Source organism: Ornithodoros turicata, chromosome 8 (assembly GCF_037126465.1).
Source record: "Ornithodoros turicata isolate Travis chromosome 8, ASM3712646v1, whole genome shotgun sequence".
Classification (NCBI taxonomy): domain Eukaryota; kingdom Metazoa; phylum Arthropoda; class Arachnida; order Ixodida; family Argasidae; genus Ornithodoros; species Ornithodoros turicata.
The window spans coordinates 6,593,319-6,617,011 of record NC_088208.1 but is presented as its reverse complement, the minus strand read 5'-3'; the positions used below and the strand labels follow the sequence as shown (position 1 = coordinate 6,617,011).

Sequence of the window (23,693 nt, the reverse complement as noted above, 5' to 3'; positions counted from 1 at the left end):
TGCCCTCTGATTGTCGAGCAGATACGGCACCATGCAAGGGTGACAGGTAAGAGTGTAGACAGAATGGATCGCATATCTCCTTGTTCGTCAAGTGGTCGTGGGAGGGCGTTGCGATCGAGCGCTCTTTTTGCGCGTCGGAAACATGCTCCATCCAAGTTTCGGAAGTCCGGGTGCAGTTCTGGAGACCCGGGAAAAAAGAAGTCGTTAGAGCTAGGGAGATGAAAACCAACTGAATTCGTTTTCTCATGGCAGCGCCTACAACCTCACAATTGACATCTTTGTTGTAATCCTGGTAATTAGAAAGTTAGAAAATTAATTTCCACTAATTAATTAGTTAATTGCGGTACAAAAACTACTCCGAAACACTTTGGGCTACTAGTAATACTATGCAGTTGGTTTCGTTGTGATGCAATGAGCCGTTATCTTTTAAAGGTGGGGTTCGAGTTAAATGAAACACCCTGTGTGTGAAAATCTAAACCAAAATCGCGATGGTCATGGAATGACCATAGGTATAGATTTGTGAGAGAATTCACTGCTCTCGGCAGCCCTTGTCTTTATAGTCTCTCTTCGTTATCATCTGTTTTGTACCACGCTCTTATGACGTATTTCCAACTAGCCCATTGTTTCTCAAACCGCAGGTTATGACCCCCAAATGGGTCATGGGCCTTTTTCTGGGGGTCATGGAGGGTCTAAGCAGACATGCGACATGCCTTGAGCCACACAGATCAACGTATTGATTTGCTTGTATGAAGAAAGCAAACACATCCTTTCTCATTGAAATACGTGATTAAATCAATCCCTGTTTAAAAAAAAAAGAGAGAGAAAAAGAAACATTAATAAGCATTTTTGGTAGCTCTCTCCGTGGTTAATGTCTTTTAAATAAACTGCAATGTCATTGAAAAAGTAAATTTTCGGAAGGCTTATAAAGGCGGAGTGCCATGTTAGGTTTGGCACTACTCAAAGGGGTCAGTACTGGAGACGTTTGAGAAACGCTGAACTAGCCCAACTTGATATTTTGATGCCCTCTCCCGAGTATAACCCCAGACCTTTCTCCCTCACCCCACCCAAATTCCCGTGTTGGGAAATGTCATCTAAGAAAAGAAACTTCACTGCACGACACGCTCCCAGCAAACCGTTGGGTTGGGGGTTAGAGTACGCCATTTTGATCCCATTTTACATTTATAGTAACGTTCCAAAAAGGCGTATGCCCCGTTTTCTCCTCACCTGAGGGTTACTGCAGTCATGGGCAGTGATAGAGATATCATTCTCCGCATCTTCCTTTGCGCTTATTATGCGGAAGAGCTCTGCTTTACTAGTGGTTTTGCAAATAAGATATTTCCGCTTCTCAGCAGCGCCGTTATGGAGAAGAAAAAAAAAACATTTATTTCGCAAATTACTAGTGAACATAAATGGTTAAGTTCATGATCATATTTCACCGAACATTATTGATCCCCGACTGGCCAGGCCTCCAAACAGATCTTCGCTGTCGTCGTTAGGCATTATTAAGATCTAGATAGGGCATATTTTGGCACCTAATAATGGAGCTGTGTTGTAGTACTGTGGCTACTTGTGTGCTATGCAGACGGGGCAGTAATGGACACAAAGCAACCAATTTCAAATAGAAAGGACGGTCTCAAATGAACACAATGAAGGAAATACCGGTACAGGTTAACGTATACAGTCAAACCTCGCTTTACGAACACCCTTCGTTTCTCGGAAAATCGTTCGTAAATCGAGGTATTCGTAAATCGAGGTCCGCAGTGCACAAATACCTCATAAGACCACGGGAAATTGATTTCAATAAGTTTTATTTTTGAAAATACTGCGTAATTGTGCTTTGCACCATACTTTCTACAGGGTCTATCCTGTTTAGAAGAGACGACAGAAGTCTGACACTTGACTCATCCACCCGGTCCTCAAAGTACCATATCGCGCGCGGATGAGACTGTTTCCAACAGCAAATATCACGCTTGTCACCGGCTGTCAGGACTGAACGCTTTCTTGGAACGGCAAGATGTTTCCATCTCGGAGACCTGGTGCAAACTCACAACCATTCGGCTGTAAACGCCCGAATTATTCTTTCAGGAAATGGTGAATCATGTTTGTGGAACGTAGTGACGTTGGGACATTGTATGTTTGACCTTGGCAGCATGTACTGAGGAACTTTCATTGTCCACCGGTCCATTGGCCTGTCCTCTGTACGTTCATAACGCCCGTTCGTATATCGAGGTCAGAATGGCTTGGCTACTTTGGGTCCGTTCCCTCATAATCCGTTCATAGTTCGGATATCGAGGGTTCGTAAAACGAGGTCAAAATACACGGAAAAAGTTTGGTTCCCTGTGGAGCCGTTCATAAGTTGAGGGAATTCGTATATCGAGGGTTCATAAAACGAGGTCCGACTGTATACGTATTTAAAGGCCCCGATTGTGTGCTGCTCACGCTTATAATCTGCTGATTCATCTGCAACCCTGAGGTTTAAAATGTCAACCTAAGGGTACTTCACCCGCTTAAAAGAGCAACAAAAAGAAATTTAAAATTGCTCAAAAAGGCGCCACCAGGCAGCGTACCAGCAGCAACCACGCAAAAAATTTTTGGAGAGTAACCTGTAATAATGGTAATAACGCTTTTTATTACGTGCCCAACAACAGCCTCGATGGTCATACACGCTCACAAAGTTTTACATACATGCTGAAGACGACACATACCCAGGAAACGGAGAATACACTTACAGCTTACATAATACACGCGTAGGTCACAGAATATTATACAGGGTGTTTCAAAAAACGTGTCATTCGGACTTTATAAAAAAACGGGGCGACGGAAAAATACGGGGTAAACGGCATTTGTGTGGCAACTGAATTTGCCACCTTGAAAAAATATTTTCATTTGATTTTAATTAAAATAAATTGAATTTCTTTAATTGAACTCCAAAATTTCCCAAGTCAACCTAACGTTTTTTTTTTACAGAATTAGAGAGCCCGTAGCGAACTTAGTCAGATCCACTAAGAAATCCGCTCGATATCGCAAATGGAACTGCCCAAAAAAAGTCCCGAAATTGAGGCTTCAAAGTTTCGGGTATTCAACGGCGCACCAAATCAGACGCAAGGTTCGTGGAGAGGAGGACATGCTCCTGTGCCCATGAAAGATAGAAGGTCGAAAAAACACAGGGCGGGAAAAAAGAGGCGGAATCATTTTTGTTTGCCGCTTATCAACGTATGGTGGAATGTCACCTGCCTTGTTATCTGCGCGTCTTGTGCTGCACGCCGGTCCGGCGATAAACTGTTCTAGCTTCATGGGGGCAGGAGCGGAGGAGGAGGAGGAGGAGTGTCGTTGGGAGGAACCCGAGAGGTCTGCCTGCCTGATTAGGTGGCATGTTTCTCGGGAAGGGAAAGGTGGTGGAGAGGAGGAGAGGAAAGGGTGAAGTGGAAGACCGAGCGGAATCCGCTCGGGGGGAGGATAGCTGCGTCCATGGGCCGACTTCAGGGGAACTGTGCCGGCATACGCCTATTACACATCTGAGGGAAACCCAGGAAAAACCCCAGACGGCACAGCCGGCCCGCGGATTCGAACCGCGGACCTCCCAGTCTCCAAGCGCACGCGTTACCGCTGCGCCACCGAAGCTGGTGGGGGCAGGAGCACGTCCTGCCCTCCGCGCATTTTTCCGACTGATTTGATGCGCTGTTGAATACCCGAAACTCTGAAGCCTCAACTTCGGGACTTTTTTGGGACAGTTCCATTTGCAATATCGAGCGGATTTCTTGGTGGATCTGACTAAGTTCGCTACGGGCTCTCAAATTCTGTAAAAAAAACGTTAGGTTGACTTGGGAAATTTTAGAGTTCAATTAAAGAAATTCAATTTATTTTAATTAAAATCAAATGAAAATATTTTTGCAAGATGGCAAATTCAATTGCCACACAAGTGCCCTTAACCCCGTATTTTTCCGTCGCCCTGTTCTTTTATAAAGTCCGAATGACACGTTTTTTGAAACACCCTGTATACAATAATGTTGGTGGATATAGATTGCTTCTGTCTAAAATTACGGGCACGTCTTGAATAACATATTGCACATTACAGATATTTGAAACTAGGACTAAATATATGAGTAAAAGATCGCATAAATTATATGCAATACTGAACTGCAGGATGTCAGGAAACGAAAAATGTGCACAAGCAAAATGGGTGAACACGGCGCTGTTTAATTTACGAGAGCGCTATAAACGCGGCAGCGGTGAGAAGGGCTTTCAAATCTGGGCTCACTTTTAACTGCAGCGCACTACACTTTTGATGTATATACAGGCTTTACGCACGTGTCTTTGTACTCCGGGGAGGGGGGATATGTTTGTTTAATTGATATATTTATGTTTACATGCATACATTAACGTTCGAAAATTGAGCTGTCCATTGTTTTAATATTGCCTTTCATTGATTCCAGCGTACGGAATCCAGGAGGACGGCTTCAACCTGAAGCGTCCAACTTCTTCGAGTCGACAGATTTCATTCGATGTACATAAATTCATTTTGCACTCTTTGCCAGCTGAAGAGAAATAGTCCTGAACAGTCACTAAAATACATGATCCTCAATTTTTTTCTATTGCAAGCGATGGAATATGGCGCGTACAAAGGAGAGTGGTAACGAGGCAGCTGGGCCTCGACAGCTCATTTTGTAGAGTATGCTGGCCTACTGAGCATAAAGAACGGCATGTTCGTTTCAGGCTGAGGACAACAACAATAAAAACTTTATCTTGAAGATGATGAATGGGGAGTTTCACCGCCAGGATGGTAGCATTGAGGACGGTAGAAATATTGGCGAGGTAAATATTGCTTCCAACACGGTGTTTACTGGCACGTGTAAAATAGACCCTATTCGGACGAAATTATCCGCTGTCCAGTATCGTGAGAGGTAAAGGACTCCTTTCAGGGAGGATACCTTTCCCTCAAAAGGATTCAGAGTTCTCCAGAAGTAAGAAAAAAGATCGGAATCCGGAAGTAAAGGTTATCACTCCCCAACCCCCAAGTTTTAGTACATCGGAAGAATTCTACGGGAACAACCATGACAAAGAAAACCATCAAAGCTCACACTTTTATGGCCATTAGATGTGCCACAGACTGCGCATTACTTTGGCCCTCTTGCATCGACGTGTTTTGGAATCTCAACGTCGAACCTAGAGTCACTAAATAAGCTACACTTCAGAGTAGCGACACTGAGCCGCCATGTTGTTTCGGATGACCTCCAGCCCCACCTCTATTTTGGCAGTAGAAATAGATGAAGGTGAAGTTCAGCAGTGGAAGAAGACGACACTTCGAAGAGCACTAAATGGATGGCGCTGGAGGTCATCCGAAACAACATGACTGCTCAGTGTCGTTACTCTGAAGCGTAGCTTATTTAGTGACTCTAGTCGAACCCTTTTCAGCGTCGTTCGTCATCCTCCTCATCAGGACACATCTCATTCCGTCCACTGTGTCTTGGGGTAGTGGGCCGCACCTCATGTGGCAAATTTCTCCGTTCATCATCATTAATTTATCTGTTGTTGTTTTGGAATCTCTGACGTCCTTCGCGGAGGACCTTGTCTCAGCAACCTCACCGTGTTACCGATTCCCCGAATTCGAACTCGCAACCTTTCGTGGGTGAGTACGTTACCAACCTACCGCGACAGTTGGACAGAAATGTAATAGTCGCTTACCTGGGAAATACTGACGCAACTTGAGCGATGACAGGTGAGAGTCTAGGGGACGGTAAGCCACCGAGCAGACAACGTGGCGCTTTCTCCCGCACCTCTCAGTGATTTATCGGACACCCCAAACCATACATAAATGTTTCCTGACACCCGACTGCCTGTACACCCTTTTGTTCCCTCTGGCGGTCCCCGTGACGGATGCCGTATGTTGATGATGGAGGGACGACCACGACGACGATGGTAACAGAGGGTTATAACCTGGGACCCGAACCCTAGTTGGAGCTATAGGCGTCAGCTAGGAGTTACTGATAAAAAACGTAAACGCAGGATTAGCTTTTGGACGTAATCCAGGATGAAACAACAACAATAAATGAACGAGAAGTGATGATGAGGTGTCCCGTCAAATTAGCGAGTCAAAAATCGCGACACGTCAAAATCGAGAGATGTCAAAATCGCGATACATGAATACCGCGACACGTCAAAATCGCGACTAAGCCATGAAAATAGGGTAGGGGATAAAATGAAGACCAAGTGCTCTATGCGAATGAAACCAGCTGTACATTGTTCGCAGTTGTGTGAACCATCCGAAAATAATTTTTTCGTCGAACCTAGTCAATTAATTAGTGATAATTAAATTTGTTATTTGTAATTATTTCAGTTCTAGTGCAAAGGTGTCAATTAGTCGGTTGTATTTAGTCAATTAGTTAGCTTTCCCCGGGTTCAACGTCGGGTTTCAGAATCTAGCGGAGCAATGAGCGCTCCTCTCCTCAGTCGGCTTTTCCTTAGAAAAATTAGAATTTAAAATTAGAAACTTAGTTGTCATTAATTCTCCCGTGGCATAGTGGTTAGGATGATCGCTTTCCACGCAGAGACTGGGAGGCGACGCGGGTTCGAATCCTGTCACCGGCTATGCTCTCTGAGGTTTTCCCTGGGTTTTCCGAAGACTTTCCAGACGAATGTCCGCACAGTTCCCCCCTCAAGTCGGCCCAAGACGCATACTGACCCCCCTGTCTCCCACTCCTTCCTGCTGTCCTCTCTCCATCTGCCCACATCTGTACGCCGCTCATAGCCACAGTTGCTTCGCGGCGCTAACACGGAATTAAAAAAATATATATCACCAATTAATAGGTTCGACGAAAAAATTATTTTTGGATGGTTCACACAACTGTGAACAATGTACACTCTTAAAAATGAACTTCACCGCAAAGCACGCTCCTAGCCAACCATCATCTCGAATGATATCGTTATCTGCCCTGATTTGTTGAAAACGGGAGGCGTACGCCTTTTTGTGACACTTATGCTGTTCATAATTGTCACAAAAAAGGCGTACGCTTCCCGTTTTCAACAAATCACGGCAGATAACGATATCATTCGAGATTATGGTTGGCTAGGAGCGTGCTTTGCGGTGAAGTTCATTTTTAAGAGTGTACAGCTGGTTTCATTCGCATAGAGCACTTCTTCGTGGGGTCTTTATTTTAACCCCTGATCTATTTAACCCTACACTCTTAGAAATGAATTTCATCGCATAGCACGCTCCTAGCCAACCATAACCTCGAATGATATCGTTATCTGCCCTGATTTGCTGAAAACGGGAGGCGTACGCCATTTTTGTGGCAATTATGAACCGCATAAGTGTCACAAAAAAGGCGTACGCCTACCGTTTTAAACAAATCAGGGCACATAGCGATATCACTCGAGATAATGGTTGGCTAGGAGCGTGCTATGCGGTGAAGTTCATTTTTAAGAGTGTAGCGCGATCAAAATTAAGCTTTCACTATTTTAAGAAAAAAAAAAAAAAACGGTGAGTGGCACAGGAAGGCCGCTTGTGCAGACAGGTTGTAGAGGGTTCAGGGTGAATGAGGGTATCGTCAAAATCAAATTACAGGAATAAATGAAGCCACTTCCACGCTAAAAAAACTCACGTATATTACACGTCCTTATACCTTAAAGTAGCACAGAAGTCATTTTTAACACCCTGTTTTCTTACTATAAAACTGTTAAGTAGGCCAGTAAGATGCACCATGCGAAGTAATTCACACCACAGAGTCATAATTATCGCAGAAATTGAATTTAAAGTACGCCGCAAAAGGCGACCGTGCGCAACGGCGGTGAAGAGCAGTATCTGCCTCTAACCTCGCGCTGACGCTATGAGGAGAACGCTCGCAGATTGGTCTAGAGAAATGTTGTCTGCTACTCCTCTGTCGTCTGCTACTCGGCTGTTCGGGGTTCTGAAAAAGCCTTTCTCCTGGCTCGGTAATGATTCGGCCGCTCCTTCTATCCCCAATTCTCCGGGAGAACTGGCAAAATTGGTTTACAGCGGCAAAGGGACAAGGCGCTGACCCCCATTGACCGGCGAACCAGAACGAGTTCTCCTTATAACGCCATCGGTGATGTGGCATCATATACCCTCTCCTCCTCGTAATACCCGGAGTGGCGAGTTAGGGGTGAAGGCGCGGACCCATGTTTATGTGAGCTTTTTTCTGGGAAACAAATTGAACACATCAAAACCTTTAGCGCCATACGGTAAAATGAGACACACACTTTCATCAGACGTCTTTTAATCTGAAAATTTTTTGGAAGGCCCTCTGTACTCCTTTAATCGTCCCTGATACCATTTTCATTTTTGGAACTGCAAATTGACGAGGAGACTGAAATCTCGGTGCTGTACGTGACCAATTTTAATGGGTACCAACAAACAACTGACGTATATTACAGAGCCTTACACCTGCAACTGAAAGTTGTAGGCTATATACCTCTCAAGTAATCCATGATGTCATAATTCTTATAGTCCTCGGCGATCCTTCTTTTGCAAGGAGGTATAGTATAGGTATAGTATAGTATAGGTAGTCTAGTATAGTATAGGTATAGGATAAGTTTGCCAAGGAGGCACTCTCCTCACAGGCTGCATGACGGAGAACAGAGAGGTAATTAAATCCCATTGATGGCCCAGGATGCACCAGAAAAACAAGAAAAAATAAAGAAAAACACAAGAAAAAATATAAAATGTCCGAGATGTCCGTACACTGCCGCGTGTCGCGATTCTGACGTGTCGCGATATTAAGTACATACGACATGGTGGAATGCGCACAAAAAACACACTCTTAAAAATGAACTTCACCGCATAGCACGCTCCTAGCCAACCATTATCTCGAATGATATGGTTATCTGCCCTGATTTGTTGAAAACGGGAGGCGTACGCCTTTTTGTGACAATTATGAACAGCATAAGGGTCACAAAAATGGCATACGCCTCCCGTTTTCAACAAATCAGGGCAGATAACCGTATCATTGGAGATTATGGTTGGCTAGGAGGGTGCTATGCGGTTAAGGTCATTTTTAAGAGTGCAAGGGCAATAAGAACAAGAAGAGGACAACACCACCACCAATATTACGCTGGTGTTGTCCTCTTCTTGTTCTGCTTGTCCTTGTTTTTTGTACGCATTGTACCATGTCGTATGCACACCAACTAGCCCAACGTCGTTTGTTACTGCGATATTGACTCTTCGCGATATTGACTTGACGTGTCGCGATACTGACTTAGCGGTTTTGACGTAGAACCGTGATGATGACATGGGATGTTTAACCGTGGTAGTCACAGGACCCTACCCCACTTCACAGACGTTAATATGAGAGGATGAATTATGGTGAACGCGAAGCGACGATTGGTCGGAGTTCTGTTTAGAGCTATTCGAGAAGTCCAGTGGCTTGCATGAAAACAAGAAGGGAGCGAAGAGCCAGGCACCGATGCGCAGGAGAGCTCCATGGACCAAGTACTTTGGACAAGCTGAATGGTCTATGGTCAAGGAGCTCAAGTTAGCGTCGAAACACCCGGCGTTCATACTTGAACCGGTCACAGTCCTCGATGATATGGAGGATCGTAGCTGGGGTGGGGCCAGACATGTACAAGATACTCAAAAATGTATTTAAGATAAGATAATAAATACTAACGTTAAAATGTAATTAAGATAGAGTATAAATACATAAAAATTAAAGTAATTAAGATAGAGTACAAAATACTTCAAAAAGTATTTGAAATACAATTAAGATACTATTTATCCTTGAGCGCAAAAAGTCACCGGTCACTGCTCAATGCGGCAAGCCGTCGCTATGTGACATGAATCACCTAAACCCCGCGCACTACGGTAGCCGCCGCTGTGTGATAGGACTAGGAGTCATCTAAACATAAGTCCCAAAAAGATGACAAGGAGATACCACATAACTCCACTAAGTATTGTGACCCAGAACAAAGCAAACTTCTGCAAGTCCCTGGTCGGCGAGGTCAGAATTCGGCGTCACCGCGTCATGGCACACATAATAGAACCCTCACTGGCCAAGGCTTAGGACACACTGGGCAGTTTCTAAATGGAGACTTCCAAGAAGGGCCAATGTCCGGGTCAAGTCCGAGAGACTCAGGAAATTTCCACTGAACACGCAAGATAATGGAAAGACGAGACACAGAAAGTTTGAGAGGGAGACCCAAATTTGTAATTAAGAGTATTGAGTAGAAAATACCACAAAATGTATTTTAAATAGAGTACAAATACACAACACAAAAAGTATTGAGTAGAGTACCAAAATACCGCAAATTGTATTTAAAATACAGTGTTTTAAATACAATACTCCAAATACGTACAAGTCTGGGTGGGGCAAGCTGGGCACGGCGCCGTCGTACTGTATCCCAGCTTAACCCGGAACACAGGGGTGAAGGGCTACACAGAATTGAGCTTCTTCGTTGTGTATGTTCGTGTATTTTGTGTAACCCATGTTTCATCATAGCTACAGGAATTACGTTATACACCCCATAAGAGAATATGGTAGCGGGAAATCATTCGTAAATACGTCATTAATATTGGATGCTCCGAACTACTGATTAGAAAACCATACTCAGTGAAGGCGTTTTATCTATATGCTACCTTTATTAAGAATCATATATAGTCAGATACGGTGCGTGTCGCGAGTTAAACAAAGACAGAATAAACGTCATGCACTCAATTCCGATGCATTGTTTGTTGATGAGACGTCAGGAACATTTGTACACTATTAAAATGGAACTTGAGTCCATTACGTGCTCCAGTGGAGAACCATCATTCTCTCTACTGAGTTAATGAAAATGGGAGGCACATTTCTTATATTTGCGTTAATTGTCCAAAAAAGTCATTCACGAATCTGAAGACATATATCATTCTGAATGACAGTTTCCTCAGGGCGGTGTTACGTGGGCCCAATATTCTGTAAACTTTTTCAAGAAAAAAAAAAGAGAGAAGAAAAAATTCGAGACGGAAAAACGCGTCTTTGATCCCAGTCTTGTATCTCATACAGTCTGGAACCAATCTCATCGCCATCGTTACGATCATAACCTTATCAGTTGATTGACTGCGCTAAATACTGTACTTGGAGGACCACGCTGTCAACGATTTATTGAAAACGCGGTGTAATTAACTAATGATTCGCTAATTCTAAATCACAAATTAAGCCCAGCGCCTCTGGTAACCCTCACATTTTCCCGTTGAAGCGCAGCGTTGAGAGAAAGCGCAACCAAACTGGAGAACAACGACATGGGCAGAATACTGGTGTATATACATTCTTCATGTTGCGTAATGTTTATTCCGAGGTGCTTTTGTTTTCATGGGAATCCGCTGCCACAGAAGCGACGCTCGTGACAAGCTGTGACAAGCAGTCGCTAACTGAGGTAGATAGTCGATGGCCCAGTATCTGCCTAGAAGCTCGCAGGGCTCTGCTTTTAGGTGATCTTGAGTCCCTTCTGTTCGATCACTGAACAGACACGAAGCTCCTTTTCATCTTCTGGCCGGCAGTCCCATCCAGGGAGCCGGTCCATTTGGATAGTACTGTGCGCCGGCCGGTTGTTGCTGTAAGTACACAAAGACGTGTTCACCCATTTGAACCCTCTACAGGTGTTTGTAGGCGCATGTGTCGGATACATCGGACTAAATAGTCCGACGTATGCAAAATTTCCTTAGTGTTTGCGTCAAAGTTATGGCAGTTACTAGACTATTTTGCAGGCACTGATGTTGTCGTTTTCTTTTGTTTATTAAGTCGTTCATCTTGGAAGCCACAGCGGAAATATGAAGAGGTCGCAGATACCAGCGAGACGGTGATTTCCCCGATTTTTCACGCTCTCGCTGAATAGTGCGCTAGTTTGGGAATACTTGAGCGGGAGCGAGAAGTGTCACATTGTGACGCTTTCGCGAGTGAAAATCGCGCGTTTGGGAGCTTTAATGAGGCGAGTTCAGGATGACCCTCATTTTCAACTTATCCACCACCAGGAAGCTCCAGTTGAAAGAAGAATGTGGAAGCCGTGTTTGGATAAAAACCACAAAGAGCAACAAAAGAAAAAAGAAAGAGAAAAGCCGAACGACCGAATTGCTTTACATCGTTGCCAGCGATCTCAATGAACTTATTGACCGGGTGCTCTGATTCTATAAGGTCACAGCCACGAAAAATCACACCCGTACAAGGTTCCAAGTGAAATCAGTAGAGCCTATTACTGAAAGCTAGACTGAGGAGAGCCTGATGACTGCCGCGTGATGACTCGCACTCATGATATTATATGTTACGTGGATATCTAGAAGGCTTAGTAAATCTATTTCTTTAAAACGAAAACGGTTATTTTTTGTAGTCAGTCAGCTTAGAGCACTTCAAGATCAAGCTTCCAACAGTCATAAAATTAACAGGGTGAAGCGGGGCTAAATGGACCCTTTCAAGCACTGTACTTTCACACGTTGGGGGCACAAGACGAAAGACCTTGTGAGAGGACAAAGAAAACAACTACACGGCTTGTTCCGAATAGCCTCATTCACTGAAGATTGGGCCAGCACTAAGAACATCCTACAGAGGTTAGATGAAATGTAGTATTCTTAAGTCCGAAACGTCTACGCAAATCGAATGGCTTCCGTAACGCTGCTCATAACGTCATCTGCCGATTTGCGCAGTTTATTTTTGAAGAAACAAGAGCAGCATTCAGGGACACCCCCTCTGAAACCCGGCTTGACCTGATAGCAGAGGACTACGCAAGGAAGCTAAGTTTACAGGGTGGTGCGTGAGTACGTGAGGAGGAACAGATCTGGGCTGGGAGAGGAGGACATATCTGAGGCGAAGAATTCCCTTTTCGCGCCCCGACCTGATAACAACACCGATAACACGCCCGGGAGCATTCGCGTAAGATAAAGAATAAGACGTGATGTATAACTGCGGGAACGCGCATGAGACTTTCCAGATATCGGGAGATTGCCGGATGAAATTGGCAGGTTGGCGCCTGTGATAGCCTTCTGGACGACAAATTGACTAAATGCGAGTTCTAAGAGTGCAGCAAGGACAGCAGCTACGGTCCGCAGACGATACACAGACTACGTAATTTTATGATGATACCGTCAGTATCAAATTGGTATCAAGAGTTATTACGAGCTAAAATAGAGGAAACTGACAAATTGGCGCCAGTGAGTGCCACTTGGGCGACGATTTGGCAAAATGTTTGAAGTATATAGATTGGGCTGGTTGGTGTAAATCCACAAGCGACCAAAGAACAAACACGAAACAACAACAGAGTGACTTGTGTGTGATCTTGTCTCCTGTTTGTTCTTTGGTCGCTTGAAAATGAATGATTTGACCAAACGCTACTTCGCAGGCTCTAGCAAGGGAAACAGGTATGGCCGCGGACTCATAGCTATTAAGCATGGATATACAGACTACGTAATTAAGTGATGACATCTTCGATATCACGTTTATATCCAGAGTTATTACTAAATGAAATGGAAGATATGGACAATTTGGCGATGCGAGTGGTGGCATCTGCGAGTGGTGGCATCTGCGAGTGGCAATGATTTGATCAAACGCGACTTCTTTGGACCAGAGATTTTGGAGCAGAACTAAATACCAGATTTGGAGATAACGCTAAACAAGTGCTACGCGCCCTCAAGTACATTATTTATTTCTCGCTTAAGATGAAGCAATGCTTAGATCAGGGCAATCAGGGCTCTCACACACGCGGGCCGCATGTGCATGGCTTGCAGTCAGCTATCCTGTGTCCCGGGGGCTCTTGACCACTAAATAGAATAAAGCTGCCCCCCCCCCCCCCCCACACACACACGCAGACACCAATAATGAAGAATTCGGAATGAAACCAGGTTTTCAGGCATTGTTTTTACCCTTGCTCGATGTAGTGCTGCTCCTGTCGACGTTAGGAAGTACATTCACATTCGAGCAGTTCTTGTGACTCATGAACCTCAACAGGTAGTTATAGCAATCTGGTCTGAACGTGCATTTTGATAAACTACACTGTAAGTAATATGATAATTGAGAAGTAATAGTGGAGACAAGTGCAGAGAATGACATCATCTTAATTATTACACTAAGTTTATGGGCTTACAGCATAGCAGCAGCCTCTCCGGATATCATGCGCGAAAAACTATATACGGAGCACAGAGAGGCGCAGAGAAAAAAAAAGAAAAAAAAAACAGATGGAGTAGTTATGTACGAGGGTCATTGTGTGAAAATTTTTAATTATTTCTCTTTCCCTGATTTTGTTTTCTTATTCACGTTGAAAATGCAAGCAAAAGCAACAATACAGTGTATAAACCGACAATTTCAGTGCTCCTGAACGTTGAGATAATCGTTCGTGAAGAACTATGTACGAAGAACTTGCAACGCCTTTCAAATTTTCAATGTCTCATTTGGAAAAGAAGCTCATTTGTTTCTGTTGGTGTGTCAAGTGAAGTTTTTCATTGACGAATTGTATATGTGAATGCCTAATAACTATACCGCTCAGCTGTTTACGCTAAGGTACTTTGCTATAATTGCGGTCCTTTCCAGGGTCATTACCCCCACCCCCCAGGGAGGTGTACACTCCCCCTGAATATTTCCAACCACTCCCCTGTAATTCATGAGATTTCCCGATACAGCTTGGCCATCAATGCATATACCCATATACGTATGTATCCATATAGATATACCACCCTATGGTTCGCTCCACTCGAAATCACGCAGACATCTTATCACGCCGGGTACCGCATCTTGGCTTCTATGCGCATTGATGATAGTGCCAGCCGCAACAACAATGACAAAGAAGAAATTGTCGTTCCTCTTCGCTGCTGATACGAGTTGCGCAACGGACTAAAAGCTGATACCTTCCGTTTGAATTCAGCATGGCAGAGCCGCGACGATATGGCAAGGAAAAAAACTTGCCAAGATACGGGGCACAAAAGTGAACTTGCACGGCAAATCGCCGGCAGTCCGAACATTTACACGGCAACAGACACCTACGAGCACTGGTGCTAAAGTCTGAGGAAAAGACATCATAGATGAAAATACATATCCGTTACGAAGCCGTTTGAATTTCACTGTTCATGGTAATCAACCAATTTTTCTCGAAGTGCAGCACGCATAAAGAAGTCCATGATTCGCTTACACGTCTACCTGCAAGAAATGACCCACAGTCTCCTTCTGAAACATTGCATCACTTGCCAACATCTTTGAGAAAAAGTAAAAAGTAACCTTTCTGCAACCCCGATGATGGCAGGGGCAACCAAGAAATACACCACAAAGAGTCACTGGTGTATTCTGCATAGCGAAGCCATTATCAACGACTTGCACTAGGCCCTTGTACTGGGATTTTAACAGTGGTGACCGCAAAATTTGGAAAAGGCGCCGGCAGAGCCCTCTAAAACGGGCAAAACCCTTTGTATCATGGTGCCAAATGCATATTCGAGACGGCTTATGCTATTGCCCTTCCCACTGGGATTGTAACGGAGGCGACCGCAAAATCCGTAAAAGACCGCAGCAGAGCCCCTTTAGAACGGGCGAAACCTCTTTAATCATGGTTCCAAAGAGATATTATCAACGGCTTATGATGCTCTTCTACAGGGATCGCAACAAAAGCGACCACAAAATTCGGAAAAGGCAGCAGCAGAGTCCTTTAAAACGTACGAAACCCCTTGTATCATGGTACCAAAAGGCATATTCATGACGGCTTATGCTATGCCTTTCTACCGGAATTGCGCAAGAGGGGACCGCAAAATTTGGATACTGCGGCAGCAAGGCCTTTTAAAACGGGCGATACTCCCTGTATCATGGAGCGAAAGAAAGAAAGTTATCAGTGGCTTGGTGGCAATGCTATGCTGCTGGAGTTATAACACAGGCGATCGCCAAATTCGGAAAACGTGGAAGCAGAGCCCTCTTAAACGAGCAAAACCCCTTGTGTCATGCTGCCAAAGACATATTATCAACAACTTATACTATGTCATTCTACCGAGGTCATAACACAGGCGACCGCAAATATCGGAAAAGGATGCAGCATAGCCCTTCAGAACGGGCGAGACCCCTTGTATCATGCTGCCGATGACATGTCATCAATGGCTTGTGCTATGCCCTTCTACTGGGATTGTAACAGAGACAACCCTAAAATACGGAAAATGCGGCAGCATAGCCCTTTAAAACGGTCGATACCCCTTGTATCATAGTTCCAAAGTCATATAAGTATACGCAACGGCTTATGCTATTGCCATTCTACTGGAATTATAACGGATGCGGCCGCAAACTCCATAAAAGCCTACAGCAGAGCCCTTTAAAACGGACAAAAACCCCTTTAATCACGGTGGCAGACATTTTACACACATATAAAGACGCGACGGCTGTTATGCCCCTCTCCTGTGATTGCATCGGAAACCATCGCAAAATTTGGAAAAGGCGGCAGCAGGGCCCTTTACAATGACTCAAATGATATGTATCATGGTGCCAAAAAGATACTATGAACGGCTTGTACTGGGATTGTAACAGAGGCTACCACAACGTTCGGCAGCAGATCGAGCCCTTTAAAACGTGCGAAGCCCCTTTAATCCTGGTGCCAGGGCGTACATGGAGAGGTCGCGTTTGAAGAAACTGCTTCCAAAACGACACTCGCTAGGCAAAAAGCGTCCTCAGCTGACTTTGTAGTATGTATATGTGAAAGTAAGATCACGGGGTTTGAACGCCGTATCTTGTTCCCCTGTTGCACCCTGAGAGGGCGCGTTTTACAAAATCGCTTCCAAAATGGCACTCGAAATGGCCAAATGGCCTATTTCATCAACTTCGGGGCTTAATATATTTTGACATAACAATAATATTAAAGATGTCCAAAGCTGATTTTCTAATGTGTATATCTGAAACTAAGATCATGGGGTTTGAACCCCGTACATTGTTCCCCTGTTGCACCATGACAGGTCGAGTTTGACAAAATCGCTTCCAAAACGGCACTCGAAATGGCCACATGGCCAATTTCATCAAATTCGGGACTTAATATCATTTGACATAACAATAGTATTAAAGATGTCCTAAGCTGATTTTGTAGTATGTATATGTGAAAGTAAGATCACGGTGTTTAAACCTCGTACGTTGTTCCCCTGTTGCACCCTGAGAGGTCGCATTTGACAAAATCGTTCCCAAAGCGGCACTCGAAATGGCCAAGTGGCCAATTTCGTCAACTTCGGGGCTTAATATCATTTGATATAAAAATAATATTAAAGATGTCCTAAGCTGATTTTGTAGTATGTATATGTGAAAGTAAGATCACGGGGTTTGAACCCCGTATCTTGTTTCCCTCTTGCACCCTGAGAGGTCGCGTTTGACAAAATGGCTTCCAAAACGGCACTCGAAATGGCCAAGTGGCCAATTTCGTCAACTTTGGGGCTTAATATCATTTGATATAAAAATAATATTAAAGATGTCCTAAGCTAATTTTGTAATATGTATATGTGAAAGTAAGACCACGGGGTTTGAACCCCGTACCTTGTTCCACTGTTGCACCCTGAGAGGTCGCGTTTGACAAAATCGCTTCCAAAACGGCAGTCGAAATGGCCAAGTGGCGAATTTCGTCAACTTCGGGGCTTAATATCATTTGATATAAAAATAATATTAAAGATGTCCTAAGCTGATTTTGTAGTATGTATATGTGAAAGTAAGATCACGGGGTTTGATCCCCGTATCTTGTTCCCCTGTTGCACCCTGAGAGGTCGCGTTTGACAAAATGGCTTCCAAACCAGCACTCGAAATGGCCAAATTGCCAAGTTCATCAACTTCGGGGCTTAATATCATTTGATATAAACATAATATTAAAGATGTCCTAAGCTGATTTTGTAGTATGTATATGTGAAAGTAAGATCACGGTGTTTAAACCTCGTACGTTGTTCCCCTGTTGCACCCTGAGAGGTCGCATTTGACAAAATCATTCCCAAAGCGGCACTCGAAATGGCCAAGTGGCCAATTTCGTCAACTTGGGGGCTTAATATCATTTGATATAAAAATAATATTAAAGATGTCCTAAGCTGATTTTGTAGTATGTATATGTGAAAGTAAGATCACGGGGTTTGAACCCCGTATCTTGTTCCCCTCTTGCACCCTGAGAGGTCGCGTTTGACAAAATGGCTTCCAAAACGGCACTCGAAATGGCCAAGTGGCCAGTTTCGTCAACTTTGGGGCTTAATATCATTTGATATAAAAATAATATTAAAGATGTCCTAAGCTGATTTTGTAATATGTATATGTGAAAGTAAGATCACGGGGTTTGAACCCCGTACCTTGTTCCACTGTTGCACCCTGAGAGGTCGCGTTTGACAAAATCGCTTCCAAAACGGCAGTCGAAATGGCCAAGTGGCGAATTTCGTCAACTTCGGGGCTTAATATCATTTGATATAAAAATAATATTAAATATGTCCTAAGCTGATTTTGTAGTATGTATATGTGAAAGTAAGATCACGGGGTTTGATCCCCGTATCTTGTTCCCCTGTTGCACCCTGAGAGGTCGCGTTTGACAAAATGGCTTCCAAAACGACAACGAAATGGCCAAGTGGCCAATTTCATCACCTTCGGGGCTTAATGTCATTGGATATAACAATAATATTAAAGATGTCCTAAGCTGATTTTGTAGTATGTATATGTGAAAGTAAGATCACGGGGTTTGAACCCCGTATCTTGTTCCCCTGATGCACCCTGAGAAGTCGGGTTTGACAAAATGGCTTCCAAACCGGCACTCGAAATGGCCAAATGGCCAATTTCGTCAACTTCGGGGCTTAATATCATTTGATAGATAAATAATATTAGAGATGTCCTAAACTAATTTTGTAATATATCTATGTGAAAGTAAGATCACGGTGTTTAAACCCCGTACGTTGTTCCCCTGTCGCACCCTGAGAGATCGCATTTGACAAAATCGTTTCCAAAGCGGCACTCGAAATGGCCAAGTAGCCAATTTCGTCAACTTCGGGGCTTAATATCATTTGATATAAAAATAATATTAAAGATGTCCTAAGCTGATTTTGTAGTATGTATATGTGAAAGTAAGATCACGGGGTTTGAACCCCGTATCTTGTTCCCCCCTTGCACCCTGAGAGGTCGCGTTTGACAAAATGGCTTCCAAAACGGCACTCGAAATGGCCAAGTGGCGAATTTCGTCAACTTCGGGGCTTAATATCATTTGATATAAAAATAATATTAAAGATGTCCTAAGCTGATTTTGTAGTACGTATATGTGAAAGTAAGATCACGGGGTTTGATCCCCGTATCTTGTTCCCCTGTTGCACCCTGAGAGGTCGCGTTTGACAAAATCGTTTCCAAAGCGGCACTCGAAATGGCCAAGTAGCCAATTTCGTCAACTTCGGGGCTTAATATCATTTGATATAAAAATAATATTAAAGATGTCCTAAGCTGATTTTGTAGTACGTATATGTGAAAGTAAGATCACGGGGTTTGATCCCCGTATCTTGTTCCCCTGTTGCACCCTGAGAGGTCGCGTTTGACAAAATGGCTTCCAAACCGGCACTCCAAATGGCCAAATTGCCAATTTCGTCAACTTCGAGGCTTAATATCATTTGACATAAAAATAATATTAAAGATGTCCTAAGCTAATTTTGTAATATGTATATGTGAAAGTAACATCACGGGGTTTGAACCCCGTACCTTGTTCCCCTGTTGCACCCTGAGAGGTCGCGTTTGACAAAATCGCTTCCAAAACGGCACTCGAAATGGACAGTTTTATCAAGTTGTATAGTTTATAAAAGCGATATAAAATACGAAACGGTATCATTTGTATATTACTCACTCAAAATAAAGTTGTCTGTTCTGTCAGTCCCTTCGAGTTCTGGAAAAAATGACTGTTCTCGTTTCGAACTCTTTGAGACCGGCCGTACAGTCTCAGCGCATCCGTATTACGATAATACTGGGACTTAGTCCGTCGAGCGCCTAGGAGGGGATCCCTGTCTGAGTCGCAACTTTGAAGGCCCTGGGTGCATCAGGATTAACACTCACACATCGTGCCGTGGTTGGTATGTGGCCTTTAGGACGTGCTGAACGAAAATAGGCGATGACATTTCCAGAATTTGACTGCCTTTGTCGAAAAATTGTAGTCTAAACATGGGCGATGTGCAAAAATCGACGGAATCCCCATAGGCGCAATGCATTAAAACTCATTTGGCCAGGGTGCACTAGGCTTATATTCTGCTGGCGCCTTTCATGTCTCCAGGGGTTCTTTACATGGTGTTCTTCTCTATTAGACGATGACATCTTTAAAATGTTATTCTGCTTTGCTGTTAATTGGCATAAACGCTGTCTCCCATTGAATTCACATCCTGTAAGGCCGCTTCCCGCATAGCGGCTGAGTATAGTGACGGAGTGCGCCGGCGGGGGGTGACCGCGAATTTTGGGATTGCTTTGCTCCATGTTTGCTCTAGGAAAAAAAAATAAAAGAAATAAAAACAACGAGAAGAAGGCCAAAGATGAATTATGTTTGTAGAACAACATCACACGTTTCTAATGCACGTCATCGCTAGGGCGCAGAAGACAGTGCGTGTCGGTGGCAGTGCATCGAGGCCCGCGGGCAACGCGCCCACATCCTAATGAAAGGAAGGCATAGGGCAGACATCATCCGCGGCTGATCAGCTAAGGCACATGTGTACAAAGTACAGGGTTCGCCAAGATAAACTTCGGGGTTTGTAACGAAGATAAAACAAATAAGAACAGCGTCGTAAAGCTAAAGTAGACGTTAGAGGACGTATTATGCCCCAAAATTGTATGTCGATACTGCCACTTGCTCCGTTTTTCTGCGGATAAATCGTGAAAATTAAAAAAACCGCCGCTGCCTAATCGGCTATACCTGTGTTCCAGCCGAAACACAAACTGTGGTTCAGCTCCTTTCCGTCAGATGGCGAAGCAGTCGAGCGCGGTGTCGCAGACGACATCGAACATGTGGAACTGAATGCAGACTAGTTCTCTGCGACGCCGCTTTCGACCGTGTCGCTATCTGAGGAAAGTTGCTGGAACACAGGTATAGCCGATTAGGCAGCGGCGGTTTTTTAATTTTCACGATTTATCCGCAGAAAAACGGAGCAAGTGGCAGTATCGACATACAATTTTGGGGCCTAATACGTCCTCTAACATCTACTTTAGCTTTACGACGCTCTTCATATTTGTTTTATCTTCGTTACAAACCCCGAAGTTTATCTTGGCGAACCCTGTACATTTACCGTGTATCAGCTACGCCTTGAAGACGGGTTCACAACATAAGAAGCTCCACCAACACATCATCTGGTGCACGACTATAAGCTTTGTCTCATTTCTGCCAGTGCACCGCCATGTGTAGTCATGTTCGCCATGCGCGGCCACATCTGACCCTTTACTCTTTTTCTTTAATAAATCTTCATTTTCCCCCATTTTTGATTGAAAGTTCTAGGAACTCAAGTGACTTTCTCTGTAACTGGTATTAAACTTTTTTATTATCCGTCCAAGTTTCTAATCGTGTTGCGCCAGTCTCTCGTTTGAACCTTCAGTGAACTGCAGTGAACAGTGAACAGTAGGCACTTGTAAAGGAACTGCCCAATTTGCCCCGCGTCTTTGGCTTCGATTAGTCCTTGCTGCTAATGCACCCCTAAAAAGGAAGAATTCCGCCATCTGACGACATGCCGATGCAGTTTAATCATTGTACACGCATTTGCAAAGGTCTGTTGAGACCACGCGGCTATTATTAATGTAGTGCCAACTTCTAAGGATTAATACTAGAAAGAGTAAGACGTTTTTAGATCACTTTTTTTTAAAGACTTACTCATTTCTATTTTCAAGTGTTTTGGAGTAGACGGCTCCTGTGCTTTGTAGGAGCCACCATTTCGATATTTTTCTTTCCTAGTTCCAACTCCAACTCCAACTGTGTTTTCCCCTGTAGTACTCACCCAGTAATTTGAAGGAAGAAACCCTATCATTCATCCTCGCCGGAGAGTCACCAGCTTGGTATCAAGAACATATGGCCTGCACTCTTAGAAATGAACTTCACCACATAGCACGCTCCTAGCCAACCAGAATCTCGAATGGCATCGTTATTTTCTCCGATTTGCTGAAAACGGGAGGCGTACGCCTTTTTTGTGACAATTATGAACAGCATAAGTGTCACAAACTAGGCTCCGCCCCGCGTTTTCAACAAATCAGGGACGAGAACGTTGTCATTCGGAATGTTGGTTGGCTAGGAGCGTGCTATGTGGTGAAGTTCATTTTTAAGAGTGTATACCTTCCACCTATGTTCCACCTAGAGTGATAAAAAATTGTAACTAACGACACACTCGCCAGATGATTCTGGGACTTTCGGCAATTACCTTCTGGAAATTTTGCCGCCATTTAGGAAGGCTTTGGACAATTTTTAATTGGGGGAAATTTATGTTTTTCAATCTAACTTTCAAAATTGCGAAGCCAGTCTCACTTTTTTTGTTACAGAAATATGATGTGCTCTACCGCCACAGCTTCCGGTGCCACGAAGACTTCCGATCCTTCCGCGACTAAGGACAATCGGAACCAGCCGCCATGCAAAATTATATGCTTCGCTTTCCTGATTTGTTGAAAACGGAGGCGTACGCCTTTTACGCCTGGCCTACTGCCAGGAGGCGTACGCCTTTTTGAGGCAATTTCAATTGCCACGAGAAGGCATATACGCTCCCTCTCTCCTCAAGTCAGAAGCGATAACTGCATCAATCGGCGCAGTGGTTGACGCAGAGCTTGTTTGCTGTGAAGGGGTGAAAACAGCATGCAGAAAGCAACAGAAAATTGGTTGAAAAAAAAAGTAAAAATGTTGCTTTAGCCCCGCCTGCTTGATTGTCGCGAAAAAGCACACTCTTAAAAATGAACTTCACCACATAGCACGCTCGTAGCCAACCATCACCCCGAATGACAACGTTCTCGACCCTGATTTGTTGGAAACGGGAGGAGGAGCCTATTTTGTGCTCATTATGCACGGCACAAAATAAGTTCCTCCTCCCGTTTTCAACAAATCTGGGACGAGAACGTTGTCATTCGGAGTGATGGTTGGCTAGGAGCGTGCTATGTGGTGAAGTTCATTTCTAAGAGTGCAGGCGCGAAATGTACGGTTAGAGGAGGAAATGTCCCCGCCTTCACGTGATTTGCTTGCTTTCTTCGCCACCAGCATCAGTGTGAAAGCGGGGGAAAGAAAGGTAAATAAGGGGCGGGAACACTTCCTCCTCCCGCCTAACCTTCCACGCGCGCTTTTTTGTGACAATCAAGCAGGCGGGGCTAAAGCATTCACTAAGTTTTTTTTTGTTTTTCGACTACTATTTCGTTTTCGTTGAGTCTGCAGTTATTCTTGATATTTCAGTAAAGAAAAAAAAAAAAGAGGTTCGCTTGGCACAAATTTATTTTGAAAAGTAAATTTTCCTCAATTAAAAATTGTGGAAAGCCTTCCTAAATGGCTGCAAAAGTTTCCCGAAGGTATTTGCCGAAAGTCCCAGAATGATCCGGCGAGTACGTAGCCAGTAAGACTTTTTTTATCACTTTAGGTGAAGCACCCTCTGTAGTTCCTGCAGCACTCGCGATAGGAATCCTGTGAACTGGAGTAATTATCTTCCTTGCAGGTTTGTTTTTTCCTAAGCTTGCTCTGATTATCACCCTGGTCCACTTATAGGCACATTTTACCATATGATTGTTATTATTATTCTGTCGAAGTGTGATGCGAGTTGTTTTTCGTATCTGATTTTGTATTGTGTG

At 43.9% G+C, this 23,693-nt stretch overlaps 2 protein-coding genes across 6 annotated transcripts in view; one reads left to right on the top strand and one right to left on the bottom strand.

The window, feature by feature from the left end:
- The window catches only part of LOC135366428 (transcription factor 15-like), a 48,891-nt gene extending 44,361 nt beyond the window's left edge, over nt 1-4,530 (top strand). For all 3 annotated transcript variants that reach the window (XM_064599125.1, XM_064599123.1, XM_064599124.1), the window contains one exon: nt 4,434-4,530. In XM_064599125.1, coding sequence (XP_064455195.1) covers nt 4,434-4,466 — 33 coding nt within the window. In that variant the 3' untranslated portion in view covers nt 4,467-4,530. The remainder of the gene's footprint in view (nt 1-4,433) is intronic.
- Nucleotides 4,531-10,631: 6,101 nt separating this feature from the next.
- The window catches only part of LOC135365883 (uncharacterized), a 37,032-nt gene continuing 23,970 nt past the window's right edge, over nt 10,632-23,693 (bottom strand). For all 3 annotated transcript variants that reach the window (XR_010413982.1, XR_010413981.1, XM_064598568.1), the window contains exon 5: nt 10,632-11,542. Coding sequence is in view for 1 of the 3 variants with exons in the window: in XM_064598568.1 (XP_064454638.1) it covers nt 11,471-11,542 (72 nt within the window). In the remaining 2 variants the exon portion in view is untranslated. The remainder of the gene's footprint in view (nt 11,543-23,693) is intronic.